General features: G+C 45.8%; 1 protein-coding gene across 1 annotated transcript in view; it reads left to right on the top strand.

Moving 5' to 3' along the window:
- Positions 1–15,980, top strand: part of LOC146811134 (uncharacterized) — a 262,070-nt gene that overhangs the window by 42,402 nt on the left and 203,688 nt on the right. The window contains exon 3 of the mRNA XM_085615039.1: positions 13,111–13,173. Within this exon, the coding sequence (XP_085471165.1) occupies positions 13,111–13,173 (63 nt within the window). The remainder of the gene's footprint in view (positions 1–13,110; positions 13,174–15,980) is intronic.

The following is a 15,980-nucleotide window of genomic DNA, read 5'->3' as shown; positions in this document are numbered from 1 at the left end:
CGGTCCTAGGGTGGTTGGTTCCAGTCCAGGAAGGACCTAGCTTGGCAGTTCGGGCTGGACTGTTCCTATGAGGCACAGGGTCAAGACTGATTTGCATATGGCTGGGTTCAAACTGGAATGCCATGGTGAGCAAAAGAATTATGGATTTAGACCCAGATCTCTGTACCGGGCTGAATGTATGACATTGTTCTACATTCTGTCCATTAACTGTTGTATTTGCATTTGTCACCCCGAGTGGGATGGGTATGCTCAGACGTGAGTCCCGTGATCTCCATGCCACTGGAATCAAGCTATCCTGGCTGAAGTTGGTGAAACCCCAAAACCGGTTCTAGGATGCTTGATTCCAGTCCAGGGAGGATCTGGCTTGGCAGTTCGGGCTGGACTGTTCCCATGAGGAACAAGGCCAAGACTGATTTGCATATGGCTGGGTTCAAGCTGGAATGGCATGGTGAGCAAAAAAACGATGGATTTAGGCCCAGATAGCTGTATAGGGGGGAATATATGACATTGTTCTGCATTCTGTCAATCAACTGTTGTTTTTGCATTTGTCACCCCAAGTGGGACGGGTATGCTCAGACATGAGTCCCGTGCTCTCCATGCCACTGGAATCAAGCTATCCTGGCTGAAGTGGGGTGAAACCCTGAAACCGGTACTGGGATTCTTGGTTCCAGTACAGGGAGGACCTGGCTTGGCAGTTCGGGCTGGACTGTTCCCATGAGGCACAGGGTCAAGACTGATTTGCATATGGCTGGATTGAAACTGGAATGGCATTGTGAGCAAAGAAACGCTGGATTTAGGCCCAGATCTCTGTACTGGGGTGAATGTATGACATTGTTCTGCAATCTGTTCATCAACTGTTGTTTTTGCATTTGTCACCCCGAGGGGGACGGGTATGCTCAGATGTGAGTCCCGTGCTCTCCATGCCACTGGAATCAAGCTATCCTGGCTGAAGAGGGGTGAAACCCCGAAACCGGTCCTAGGGTGGTTGGTTCCAGTCCAGGAAGGACCTGGCTTGGCAGTTCGGGCTGGACTGTTCCCATGAGGCACAGGGTCAAGACTGATTTGCATATGGCTGGGTTCAAACTGGAATGCCATGGTGAGCAAAAAAACGATGGATTTAGGCCCAGATCTCTGTACTGGGGGTGAATGTATGACATTGTTCTGAATTCTGTTCATCAACTGCTGTTTTTGCATTTGTCACCCCAAGTGGGACGGGTATGCTCAGACATGAGTCCCGTGCTCTCCATGCCACTGGAATCAAGCTATCCTGGCTGAAGAGGGGTGAAACCCTGAAACCCGTCATGGGATGCTTGGTTCCAGTCCAGGAAGGACCTGGCTTGGCAGTTCGGGCTGGACTGTTCCCATGAGGCACAGGGTCAAACCTGATTTGCATATGGCTGGGTTGAAACTGGAATGGCATGGTGAGCAAAAAAACAAAGGATTTAGGCCCAGATCTCTGTACTGGGGTGAATGTATGACATTGTTCTGCAATCTGTTCATCAACTGTTGTTTTTGTATTTGTCACCCCAAGTGGGACGGGTATGCTCAGATGTGAGTCCCGTGCTCTCCAAGCCACTGGAATCAAGCTATCCTGGCTGAAGTGGGGTGAAACCCTGAAACCGGTACTGGGATTCTTGGTTCCAGTACAGGGAGGACCTGGCTTGGCAGTTCGGGCTGGACTGTTCCCATGAGGCACAGGGTCAAGACTGATTTGCATATGGCTGGATTGAAACTGGAATGGCATTGTGAGCAAAGAAACAATGGATTTAGGCCCAGATCTCTGTACTGGGGTGAATGTATGACATTGTTCTGCAATCTGTTCATCAACTGTTGTTTTTGCATTTGTCACCGCGAGGGGGACGGGTATGCTCAGACGTGAGTCCAGTGCTCTCCATGCCACTGGGATCAAGCTATCCTGGCTGAAGAGGGGTGAAACCACGAAATCGGTCCTAGGGTGGTTGGTTCCAGTCCAGGAAGGACCTAGCTTGGCAGTTCGGGCTGGACTGTTCCTATGAGGCACAGGGTCAAGACTGATTTGCATATGGCTGGGTTCAAACTGGAATGCCATGGTGAGCAAGAAAACAATGGATTTAGGCCCAGATCTCTGTACTGGGGGTGAATGTATGACATTATTCTGAATTCTGTTCATCAAGTGGTGTATTTGCATTTGTCACCCCAAGTGGGACGGGTATGCTCAGACGTGAGTCCCGTGCTCTCCATGCCACTGGAATCAAGCTATCCTGGCTAAAGAGGGGTGAAACGCTGAAACCGGTCCTAGGGTGGTTGGTTCCAGTCCAGGAAGGAACTGGCTTGGCAGTTCGGGCTGGACTGTTCCCATGAGGCACAGGGTCAAGAATGATTTGCATATGGCTGGGTTCAAACTGGAATGGCATGGTGAGCTAAAAAACGATGGATTTAGGTCCAGATCTCTGTACTGGGGGTGAATGTATGACATTGTTCTGCATTCTGTCCATCAACTGTTGTTTTTGCATTTGTCACCCCAAGTGGGACGGGTATGCTCAGACGTGAATCCCGTGCTCTCCATGCCACTGGAATCAAGCTATCCTGGCTGAAGAGGGGTGAAACCCTGAAACCGGTCCTAGGGTGGTTGGTTCCAGTCCAGGAAGGACCTGCCTTGGCAGCTCGGGCTGGACTGTTCCCATTAGGCACAGGGTCAAGACTGATTTCCATATGGCTGGGTTGAAACTGGAATGGCATGGTGAGCAAAAAAACTATGGATTTAGGCCCAGATCTCTTTACTGGGGTGAATGTATGACATTGTTCTGCATTCTGTCCATCAACTGTTGTTTTTACATGTGAAACCCTGAAACTGGTCCGAGGATGCTTGATTCCAGTCCAGGGAGGACCTGGCTTGGCAGTTCGGGCTGGACTGTTCCCATGAGGCACAGGGTCAAGACTGATTTGCATATGGCTGGGTTCAAACTGGAATGGCATGGTGAGCAAAAAAACGATGGATTTAGGCCCAGATCTCTGTACTGGGGTGAATGTATGAGATTGTTCTGCATTCAGTCCATCAACTGTTGTTTTTGCATTTGTCACCCCGAGTGGTACGGGTATGCTCAGGTGTGATTCCTGTGCTCTCCATGCCACTGGAATCAAGCTATCCTGGCTGAAGAGGGGTGAAACGGAAACCCCGAAACCAGTCCTAGTTGCTTGGTTCCAGTCCAGGGAGGACCTGGCTTGGCAGTTCGGGCTCGACTGTTCCCATGAGGCACAGGGTCAAGACTGATTTGCATATGACTGGGTTCAAACTGGAATGGCATGGTGAGCAAAAAAACGATGGATTTAGGTCCAGATCTCTGTACTGGGGGGAATGTATGACATTGTTCTACATTCTGTCCATCAACTGTTGTTTTTGCATTTGTCACCCCGAATGGGACGGGTATGCTCAGACGTTAGTCCCGTGCCCTCCATGCCACTGGAATCAAGCTATCCTGGCTGAAGAACGGTGAAACCCCGAAACCGGTCCTAGGATGATTGGTTCCAGTCCTGGGAGGACCTGGCTTGTCAGTTCGGGCTGGACTGTTCCCATGAGGCACAGGGTCAAGACTGATTTCCATATGGCTGGGTTCAAACTGGAATGGCATGGTGAGCAAAAAATCTATGGATTTAGGTCCAGATCTCTGTACTGAGGTGAATGTATGACATTGTTCTGCATTCTGTCCATCAACTGTTGTTTTTGCAAGTATTTATATAGCACACAAACAGAACCAAAGTGAAAACACAACACAATAAAAATCCCAAACCAAATATCGAAGAATAGATTATATTTTAATAAATTATTGGACACCAAAATGACAAAAAATCCAATGAGTAAAAGAGGAGTAATTAATTTTTTAACATTTAAGAGAAATTGCATCAAAAAGCACTAAGAGCCAACAAGGGACATCAGGTCGCGCGGGACAAGGACAAAGTCAAAAGTTCAGTTCGACCGCAAAGGGCCGGCTACGAGGTTCAGATTGGTCCCACTGAGCAAAAGTACCTTAGCCCAGGTTGCGTCATCATTGAAGATCCTGTTGACGGAGATGCGGAGTGCGATGCGCTGATGTCGATCAACGCAATGGCGGTGATGCAGTGTTTTTTGTTGCGCAACAGCGAATATGCGTCAGCTATGTTGCGACAAATTGATTTGTTGTCATCAATGGGGATGCGAAGACATGGCTTTAATAGCTTCACACTTTGGTGGTCCCGAAGGCAGAATGGAGTCTCTGCCCACAAAAAGGCAGCGATGTGCTGTTTCTAGTCCATGCAAACAGGGGCAATGCACCGGTTCTGATCCATGCAAACTCGGTGATGTGCGAATTTCGACCCACGCAATGGAAGCAATGCACTGGTTCTGTCTCTGCAGTGTCGGTGATGCTTTGGTTCTGCTGGAGCTGAACCTTAGGCCTCAATTCCAAGGATCCAGGACTGGAGTGGCACCACTTGGCAGGGCATACTTACAGACGGTAGAGTCAAGGTGCTTGAAGCAGGATGGTTAGAAGTCTTTCATGTCCTAAGACTTCAGATAAGGAGGCCAGCCAGCTAGCCCTTGGAGTCACTCTGGGTTCTGGGGTCAGTGATGCAGGTCCAGTCCTTCTCACCCAGGCATGGAGGGCAGCAGGTAGCATGCAGGTCAGCACAGCAAGAAAGCACTGCTTACAGAGCAGTAGGCCAGCTGAATAGCAGTCCTTCAGAAGAACAGCAGTCCTTCTTCCTGGCAGAGTATACACGGATCCAGAAATGTACTGAATTGGTATGGTCAGAAGCCCAGTTCTTATACCCAGTGGTGCCTTTGAAATGGGGGAGACTTCAAAGAAGGGTTTTCTGAAGTGCACAGAGGTCCCCCCTTCCTGTCCTTGGTCCAGACTCACCACAGGGGGATAGGCAGTCCTTTGTGTGTGAACCCGACACAGTCTATTCAGGTATAAGTGCGAGGCTGAGCCCAGCTCCTTCCTCGCATCCTCCCAGGATGGCCCATTAAGACTAACCTAAGCCCCCATTGTCTGTGGCTGTCTAGGGGGAACACACAAAGTACAGCTGTCACCCTCTCAGATGTGTATCAGAAACAGGCTGCAGGCACACAGGGTGGAGGAAAATGCCAACTTTCTAAGGAACTGAGGAACAGATTCAAGACTGGTTTACATATGGCTGGGTCTGAACTGGGGTGGTAAAGTGAACTAAAAAACGATGATGGATTCAACCCAGATCTGTAACTGGAGGTGAGTGTCTGAAAAGTTTCAGCGCTCCATCCATCATCTCCTTGTGTTTACTTTCTAAAAGTGAAATATTTTAAATTGTAATGACACATTTCACTTTACCATTAAAGTGGATTTATCATTATAATTCCAAAGGTACCAAACATGACAAATTTACCTCCTCTCAATTAGGAACTACAGCTCATTAAATGTAATAAGGAATTTCCAATGTTATCCAATGAACGTGGTAGGCCTCACCATAGTGAAAAACTAATTTGGGAATTGTTGACTACCAGGACATGTAAAACGTACACAGCACCCCGCCTTATGGGCCACCTAGGCCCTATCTGATGGGTGACATCTGTAATAAAAGGGGAGTTTTAGGCTTGGCAAGGGATTTTAAATGCCAGGTCGGCATGGCAGTGTGACACTGCATTCAGTCTGCAATGGCAGGCCTGGGACATGTTTTAGAGGGCTACTTAAATGGGTGGCACATTAAGTGCTGCAGGCCCACTGGTAGCATTTAATTTACACGGTATACCACACTACAAGGGACTTATAAGTAAATTAATATGCCAATTGGGCATAAGCCAGTTTGATCATGTTTTAGGGAGAGAGCACAAGCTCTTTAGTACTGGTTAGCTGCGGTAAAGTGCAGCAAGTCCTATGGCCAACAAAAACGAATTCAGCAAACAAATAGGTGAAGGAAGGCAAACCGTTTGGGGGTGACCCTGCAGAGAAGGCTAGGCCCAACAGCTGCTGATTGAAGTTGCTCAGGGACTGGAGAAGGGCCTTCTAGGCTGTATCACCACAGTGGAATAGTGTGCATAAAAAGTCAAAGTGTTCCATTGCTGTAATGCCCAATCCCAAGTCTTAAGCTTTTCTTACAGTGAATATTGACCATCTGTCTTTAATAATGCCCTCCACCGGTGACCCAAAAAAGAAAATGATCAGTATGATGAAGTCTTCCCCAGGTAGTAGTCAAGCTGATTTATTTGGCTCTTCCTCACCCTCTCCCCCACTCTCTCTCTCTTTATCGCAATCTCACTCGCTTTGTCTTGTGACAAATTTCTTTTAAACAATTGTAGAAGAATTTGGTTACTGACATATTTTTACTACTCTTAGAGGACCTAATTCTGAATGAGTATAAAGGGTTTCTAATATACTCTGGTTTGCAGACCAGAAGAAAGAGCCCAATTTCTTTCAGGGAGACTTCCTTAAATATTAAACTCATTCAGACTAAGATGTCAACCTGCAAAATATGTAACAGTTTTAATCTGGGAAATGTTTGCATTTCAAGATTCTCCTCCGACTCACTTCAAACTTTTAAACCATTAATAAACCAAGCAAATTTTGTCACCTCTTTAGGCAGTAGAGCAGAATGAGGGACACGCCAGTAGGTGAAAAAGCACTCAAATCAAAGCCCACACATAGTTCATTTTCGGAGCACTGGGAGGGGCGGTAAAATGTAATTACCTTAAAGCTGATTGTAGTAGGGCAAATACATTGGATGGACCCATGACAGTGTTCTTGAAAACAAATATCACGCTGCCTGAAGAGTCCTCCCCTCTTGGTGTCTTGCAGGTGGACACCACATAGGCTCTCTTGTTGAGGAACTTGCTTCCATACTCTGTCAGGGACCAGGCTGTGTATTTTTTTTTGTGCAGAGTTTTATATAGCGCAAACTTAAACTGAACCGGGTATCAAAGCGCTTTACATAGCACAAGTTACATTACATGAGGACACAAATTCATTTTTTGTTAGGCATGGGGAGATTAAGGGGCATAATATCTAGGACAGCGTTAAAATTATCGTATATTATCAAGCCCATTATTGCCGCTAAAGTGGCGTTAAGTCCTTGATAATATGCCCCTCAGTGATTTGGCCAGAATCACAGGATGTTCAGCGTCATTGACGAGACTCGAACCCAGGTCCCCAGATTCCCAGATTCGAGGTCGCCTGCCCTAGCTCTTAGGCCAACTCCTCTCCCCCACTGACTGCAAGTACCATTACGGTAATTACATTGCCCAGCTCCTGACAGTGCTGTACCGTACAAGTATTTCCTGATTCTCACCTTCTTCAATTTAAAGAATGAATAATATGTGTGTGTTGTATGGCGTTCCATCTGCATTCAACCTTTTTTTTAAGTATATATCCGGTGTATGCAAAATTTGCAAAAACAGGTCTATTATATAAGGTTTCAAAGCACATACAACAGATTAAAAAAACACACCAACCCTTAATCACACGTTCTAGCTACTATGTGCATATTAACAAGGGCATTATCTCCGCTTTTTTGGCTTTAAAAGCCAAAAAAGCAGAGATAATCTTATCGCCCTATTTGCAAGCTGGTGCTAACATGCATTAGTGCATGTTAGCAGCCGTTTTGTAGACGCCTCGCTTAACATCTCTAATGCGATGCAAAGTGGGCGTCACTGGGCGTACCCCTGACGGACTACCTTGTAAATCATTGCAAAATGCACATAGCGATATTTACAAGGTGGCCCTCAGGATTGTAGCAGAAGTTAGTTTTTGGTGAAAACCGCGGTTTTCGCCAAAAACTAACGTCTGCTAAAATACTGACTTACCTATTCACAACATAGGGGGTGGATTATGCTGATACGACCACAGGGTCGTATCAGCAAGGTTATCGCCGTTTTCCATGGAACATCACTGGAAAACCAGCGATGTTCCATGGAAAACACCGCTATCGCAGGAATAATTATCGCCATTGCGCTATGCGTTGTTGATACAGCGCTAGCATGGTGATAATTTCCTGCGATAGCCTGCGATAAGAAATCTATCGCTATGCTCAGCCAGCGATAATTATCGCTGGCCGTTGATAATATGCCCCCATGTCTGCACCCACTGTCAACAAGCATTGGCAAAGTCAATAAGTTGGGCCTTGTGTCAACACCAATTGGTTTTCTCAATCCTGTTTCTTGCTGTTGCTACCTAGAAATAGTAATGGCATGACAAAGGAAGAAAGCAGAGGCAAATGGTCATCCATTGAAGCACTGCCAGCACAGGATGCAATGCACTACAAGCAGTAGCGCAGCAAGTAAGTGACTCGGAAGCATTATTCTGGCACTCGTCAAGTGGATGACTGAAGTTAATAGTGAATAAAGGCAGATACATTTGTGTATACCAATAGGCATTGGGTCTGCATGTATTTATGCGTTTGTAAAGTATTTTCAAAAACATACTGTCACGGCGCATATACTTCTCATTGTATATGATCAGCATGTATCATAACAGGTCATTTATTCAACTTTTTGTCTGTAATTATCTTGTGCGTACTGATCTTTTCAAACGATGTTCTCTATCTGCATATTCTAATGAATGAAAAAGTTTTTGAGTGATGCTGTTGACAATTAGATGTTTCACAGTGTTGTAAGTGACATGGGTTACTACTATAAATTTCATGTGCTTATGTTATTGACTTTGGAAGTAAGAATCGCCAAGTTGGCCCTGTCATGACTCATATTTGTGGCCTGCTGGTCATACAGATGACAGGAACGATTAAATCAACGAGGCCCCTTGCCAGTTGCTGCGCGTAAAAATGTTTTACGATCTGCTCCTCAAATATATTTCTTGTACAATGCTTTTGATACCTTTTGAAAGCGATTTTCATATTTAATATATTTTATTCTTAACTACTTGTTTCTTTCACTGTTCTACGTTTTTTAAATGTTGGCTTACAATATTTGGTTTCAATACCACTTTTGTTATCAGCAGTCTGTGCATCTTTTGATTTTAAAATAAATATTCACCACTTCCCAAAAGCCAAACGACCAGTTGGCATGGAGAGGAGAGAAGGGTGCTGCCAAGATGTGCAGGACTGTTCCTATTACACATTCCTTGAGAGTGGGCGACTGCCTGGCTCCTAGCTGGGTGTTTCTAGGGGCAATCACATTGAAGTGTGGGTGTGCACTGTCCAGTAAGCTGGGGTTTGGTGGGAAAGGTTGTCTTTGCGTTTACAAAGACACACATATGCAGCAGAGTATTAAGAGTCATGAAAGGATGCCAACCTCACACCAAATAAATACTACTCTTAACTCAAGCCCTCATTGCGAACAAAGAGAGCATTGCTTCAAAATTACGGTTTGATATGAAAACGGTATCTAGAAATTAGCATTAGATTATAGCAATATAAACACCCAACAACCCACAAGCAATATGTAGCTCTGCGTTTCAGTCCATAGAGGAGGAAAGGGTCGAGCACCAGTGCTGACCTCTGATGCAGAGGCGACTGGTAAAGGACGGCAGCGGAAGGGCAGGGGAAGGTGGGGGGGTAGGAATGAAATAAAAAAGAAAGCTCACCTGCTGGTCATCGTCGCCAGCTGCTACCTCCCCTGGTCCTGAGTCTTAAACACAGAGGAAGGACACACAACACATTTGTTAGATGCCTAGGGGTGCCAGAATGTACGGTTAGTGTCCATTTTGGAAAAGGAGTTGTTTCTTTTGAATTAATTTTTTATTTGGAATGCTTTCAGGGGCACGATGCACAGTGCTGTAAATGAGAACATATACTGCTGAACGTTAATTGAACTGTAATGCCACATTAAAGTATGGCAGTAGTCGTTTACTTTTTTGAGATGATTTAAAATGTTCTGCAATTCTTTGCTACCTCTCTGTCCTCCAGTGTCTGTCCTGATAACAGGAGTTCAGCTGTGTTTAGAGCAGCCATTTAAAAGTGGGTTTAAGGCTATTCATTCATATCAGGTTTCAGGTGCCATTTTTGTAAGATATGTAGAGTTGAATTCACGATGTTAGGCAGTGGTTAATTTGTTTGAAAAAATAAATGCCGGGGCTCTTGTCAGGAGGCAGCATGCAACAGCCCATTTCTCCTGTTACCGCCGCATAAACACAAGCAACTACTAAGCATGAAATCCTACAAGTGGGGAAAGGATGTGGCATAACAGCCAGAGCTGCCGACTTCGGAGCTGGGGAACCAGGTTTGAGTCTCGGCGTCGGCACAACATCCTGTGATTCTGGGCAAATCACTTAATCTCCTGGTGCCTACCAAAAATAAATGTGTCCCTAACTGGTGCTCATGAAAAGCGCTCCAATACCTTTGGGTCGAGTTCACGCTATAAGCGCCGCTGTTGATGATTACGTGCCAGTGCTGAGCAACGGAAACCACGGGGTCAAGTTGAGCACTACTGGTAGGTGTACTCACAGAGCAACCAAGACATGCTCCTTAGAGCATCAGTTTGCATTACAGGGGGATGCTGCAAATATAAAAAAGTGAACACTGACAAAGCAAAAAAAGAAAAAGAGAATGTAAATTAAAAATATATATACAGAGATTAGCCCATCAGCCCTCTCACAGTGGACTACTTTTTAAATGGACAAGTGCATATGTAGTTGAAAATGCAGTTGCTCACAGTAAGTAGAGCCAATGGCTGAAGTGGGCTGACCTATTACCCTATTTTGTATGCTGTGGTGGGTGGTAGCAAAATGTGAATGGCAGCTGAACAGACCAATGGAGAAGACCACTAACCGAAAGCCACTCTATGTTTTTGTTTAACAGTTTTATATAGCACCAACTCGATTCAAAGGTATCAGCGCGCTTTAAATGAGCATCAGTTACATTACACAGGGTCACATTATTTTGTTTTTAGGCGCTGGGAGATTAAGTGATTTGCCCAGAATCACAGGGTGTTGCAGCCATGCCTGTTCCACAATTAGCAGCTCTGGACGTAGCCCCACATCCTATGAATTTATTTGTTTATTTTCTATTTATGAATTTTTATAAAATCATAGGGGCATATCAGCAACAACCGGCGTTAATTATCGCTAAGCACACTTAGCGCTAGGATAATTATCTCTGGCTAGAGTGGATTTTTATCGCTGAGATAGCGTGCTATTAGCAACGTTTATCTCAAAAGCGATAAAAATCCTAGCGCTAACTGCCTAACGTGAGATTATCGCTGGAAACCCAGCGATAATCTCTCGAAATGTGGCATTAGCTTGTTGATAGGGACTCACAAATTTAGCCATGATATCCACCTTCCATGTGATATCATGGCTAAGTCAGTCCTGAAGCAGGCGTAAGGAAAGTAGCGATAACAGGGGTTATCACTACTTTTCCTGCCGCTATGCTTCATAGCGTGGGGCTTGATGATAGGAGAAATGCCGCTTAGCGACATTTCTCCTGTCATGTCAGGTCAGGAACGCCCACTTTGCATCTCATTAGAGATGCAAAGCTGGGCGTTAAGAATAGGTGCGCTAATGTAAGGTTTCACGCGTTAGCGTGACCTTGCTAATTAGGCGATAAAATTATCGCTGCTTTTCGGCCGAAAACGGCCGCAAAAGCGGCGATAATTTTCTATCGCCGCCTTGTAAATATGTCCCATAGTCTGGCAAGACAGCTAAAGTTGTCTCTAGGCCAGACATAAAACGGAGAGAAAGCACGTGATTTTATGCATGGAAAGATTCCTGAAGGCGACAGATACAGCCACATGAGTTAGAATTTTATCTCCCTGGAACTTGGTGTAAAAATAAAAAACTGCAAAATGCCAAATCAGCTAACAATGCTTCCTGCATACTCATGCATAAAACATTGCAAAAACCTCCCTTTGTGCCAAGCTTTGGGTGGTGTTCACCACCACCCCAAGTGCAGACAGAATCTTCCAGATCCTCATTATTGCTCATGAATAAGATTGAGGAGTCCAACTGGCAAGGGAAAGCTCCCAAAGGCAAAACTGTGCACACTCCGTGCCAAAATACGTGTAGGTTGCTTTTTAATTGAGTTTTGTGAGAATCGTGACCAATCTTCTCAACCAAACAAGAGGGATTAAACAAAAAAAAAATCCTGTAGCATCTTGAAGGTCTGGGTGGGAGTTGGGTCAGACTTGAGTTGAGTCTTCCAAAGTGTATATTAATTATCTGGTGTCAGCAGATGTTGAACAAGTCTAAAAGGATTAGGACTGATAGGAGTAAACACTTTACTAGTGGCAAATGAATTGGAAAGGACTACAGAAATATGTGCATAATTAATGTTTTGCCTGTGAAAGGTTTTTGTCGGGTCTTTGGGACTTATTCCGAGCTCACAGGTAACTGAATATCCTCCGATTTCTGGAAGAAACATTGAAGGTAGAGGATAAGTGACAGGCTAAAGTTCTCCCTTAATTCTATTTGAACGTTAGTGTAAATTTAGCTGTTGTATTCTACTATGTAGTCAAGATTTCTTAAAGAAATTAGACGATTTTCGGTTGAAGTTAAATTAGGTTGATCCATCTGGTGACCATTTTTATCTGAGCCGAACTATGGGGCAGATTTACAAGAAAGTGACGCATCTGTAGAGATGCGTCACTTACCCTGCGCCAACATGCCAAATCCTTGCGTCACCATGGATGCGCCGTATTTACAATACGGCGCACCATGGCGCAAAGCTTGACCGATGCGTCAGAAATTCTGATGCATCTGTTGATGGAAAAGTCCCGCATTGCTGGAGTCGTGTCGTAAGCACGACGCAACTCCAGCAATGCTCAGGGGCGCCCTATGCCTAACATGCTGCATCACTCCTTACGCCTGCTTCAAACAGGCGCAGGGTTTTGGCGCAGCATGGATGTAAAAGTGACTCAGTGAAATCTTGTAGATTTCACTGCGTCACTTTTACGGGGCTTCCTGCGACGGAACGCCCACCCTGCATACATTAAACCTGACGCAGGTTTAATGTGACGCAGGACTTCACAACGTGACGCAGCTCTCTAGATGCGTCATGTTGTAAAAGGGCCGCATTTTTTACGCTGCTGCTGCATCACAAAAGTGACGCAACAACGGTGCAAAAGTGACGCAATGGGCTTGTAAATCTGCCCCTATGTTTGGGGTCAAAGCAAAAGTCATCATCAATTTTGTAGATATAATGCTTGTTTTTCACTTTGTACCTTCAATTCTATTTCAGACTGCAGCTCCCCGGGCCACTCTAAAAAGTCTCACGAATTTCATATGCTGTTACACAGACAAAGTAAGTCAGAATTATTTTCTTTTAACCTCTCTACACTTCTACGTAGAAACATTGGTTAGGCAATCTGTTCAACCCTAGTGTTTAGATAAAGCTTCAGGGGGGTCATGCCTTAGAGGCCATTTACTCTCAGGCCAGCACATAAAATCGCTCATTCATTCTGCCTGTGGGAAGTCGTAACACGTCATCTAGAGGCCAAACAATGTTACTCCTGCCCGAGAGGGTATGAATACTATCTAGGAAGGGTTCCCTGCATAGATGCCTGGTTTTTCAATGAAGTTCTCACATTGTGTGTTCTTGGTCGACAGGACCCAGTCTGATTTAAAATAGATATTACTAGTTATAGAGAAATTCTAGATACTTACTTGGTCAAATGCTAAAAAAAGTATAGGAACAATGCTGAGGCAGAGCGGTTTTGTGGTTTTCAACTCAGTACCTGTTGAGAAGAAGTTTAGAGGTGCAAATCAACCTAATTAGGTTTGTGCCAGATCCAAATAATCAAATAAAGCTCAAAAGGGAATCAGGAGACGTCTAACTTAAAGAAATCGATCCTACTAAAGCCCAAGTGATTTCGAATTATTAGTGTGTAATTAGGTGTAATCCACAAGCAGGGTCAAATAAAGAGAAATATTGAGGGAAGGGAACTACTTACTAGCACACTAAGGGGCATATTCTCAAGAACTATCGCTGAGTTAGCGGCACTTATCGCCCCCAAAGTGGTGATAAATTTATCTCACCATTCACAAGCTGGTGCTAACAGCCGATATCAACAGTTTACCTGCGATAGCAGACGCAAAAAACATCGCCACGGATGACACCGGCTGTAGGAAGGGGGAATCTGACTATATGGTTGCCCCCACTTTTTGCCTGGTTTTTTGCTGGTTTATGACTTAGTTGGACTGGGATCCTGCTATTCAGGGCCCCAGTCTATCTGCTTTCTCTGTAAAATGGTTTCCATGTACATTAGGTACATTTCTAATTGGATTCTGGAGTGCCTTATAAGCCCTTAGTATATGGTATACTATGTACCTAGGGCATTGGTACCTCAGAGGCCTACCAGGGACTGAAGCATGTATTATGCCACCCCTGGGAAGCACTCCAAAATGGCACCACCGGTCTGCTACTGCAGCCTGGGTAACGGTGTGCTTGCACCCCTTACAGTGGTATAGGCTACCTATATCACTATCATTGCACACACATATAAAACCTATAATTCACTCCTATGGCAGGCCTTAACAATCCTGAAGGCAGAGTGCTTAGTTTTTATGTGAGAGGGTGCCCCTGCATGAGCAGAGCCCCTCTGCAGTGTTCGCAGTATTTCCTCCGATGCTGTTTGTGGTGCAGCCTGACCATATACCCTTAAGTGCATTATAACCTCGCGATAAAGGCTAACTTTGGGATGGCTGCACGGAAACATGTCGTGTTTGGTGTCAAACGCTTTAGAATACTACCCCCGCCAGTTCTGGTGGCAGGGGTAGCATTCCACTCTTCTAGAGGGAGAGACATGTTCACACTGGTCTAAACCAGTAGGACTTTCCTGAGCCCTGGCATCACAAAATGGATGCCTCTGCCACAGACACGGGTCTGGCCTCCTGCTGCTGACCGAAACTCCAGCAGGGGAGGCCTGGACAATAGGTTTCCTGTCCCAGGGAGGTGTAACCACCTCCCCAGACAGGCAGATGTGTATTGGGGCTGGGCGGGAGCACTCTCTGGTGCTTTGAAGTCCTGCACTGGGGGCACACTTGGTGTCCCTATGCATAGTTCAGTTCAAACCTGTTGCAGGGGCTACCTGCCCCTGCTCTGGTGTGAAACTGGACAAAGGAAATGGGTGTAACCACCCCTCTTTCCTAACCCTCCCATACGTGGGTCCCTAGAGTATGTCCAACCCCCAAACTTAGTATAAGTATGGGAACCCAGTCCTTGCGACTTTAGATTACCCTGGATGAAACTCTGCAACATATATCCTGGACTTTCGACGTGCTATCCTGACTAGAAGACTGAAGAAATCTCCCTTGGGGTCAAGGAGTGACTCATCTGCTTGGCAGGCACCAAAGAAGCAACTGACTGGTCTGCATCGCTGAAGCTCCCGCCAGACGCCGAAGTCTTTGTATCCCCAGAGGTAGATTTCCAGACTTCCCCGAGGCTACCCTGAGTCCACCACAAAGCTGAGGCCCGTAGCTATCGTGGGTGACGTGGAACCATGACCCCTGGACACCATGAACTTTTGCAGCAATGCTATCTTATGGGACTTCCTCGAAGTTGAGCTTTGGGCTCTAAGTAGCCCCAGCCTTGAGCACCTCCTGCACTGAAGATTACTGGCCTCCACTTAACGAGTGACCCGTGGGCCAGTTTCAAGTGCGAGCACTTGAGGCTCCTTCACGATAACTAGCCCGTTGGCTAGTAGATCCACACAAAGGCAACTCCTCTTCTGCTTGGGCTTTCCTGGTTGCTCTAGACATGCCCTGACTTACCCTTGCTGGGTTAGTCCCTCAAACCTTGCTGGTCTGCACAGCAGTCCTTTCTCTGGTTTTCAGTGACTTGCCGTTGCCAATGCTTGTTGGGTCCATTCTGGTCGCCGATACCGCAGCACTCAACAGACTTTGTGGGACAGCTTGAATCCGGCTCGTGGACTTCATCGACACCTCCTAGACCTTGTGGCTGAAGAATCAAGACACCCGTCAACTCACCTGAAGCACCCGACATCTGTGGGCATTGGTGCATCCTGCCCTCGGTCACTGGCTAGTGACCCAGACTCTTTCCCCTCTGCTTTCAGGTTCCTTCCATTCTAGATCCAGGCTTGGATCTCTTCG

Source organism: Triturus cristatus, chromosome 7 (assembly GCF_964204655.1).
Source record: "Triturus cristatus chromosome 7, aTriCri1.1, whole genome shotgun sequence".
In the NCBI taxonomy this organism is placed as follows: Eukaryota; Metazoa; Chordata; class Amphibia; order Caudata; family Salamandridae; genus Triturus; species Triturus cristatus.
Note: the sequence above shows the minus strand (reverse complement) of the source record. Positions and strands in the feature narration are given on the sequence as shown.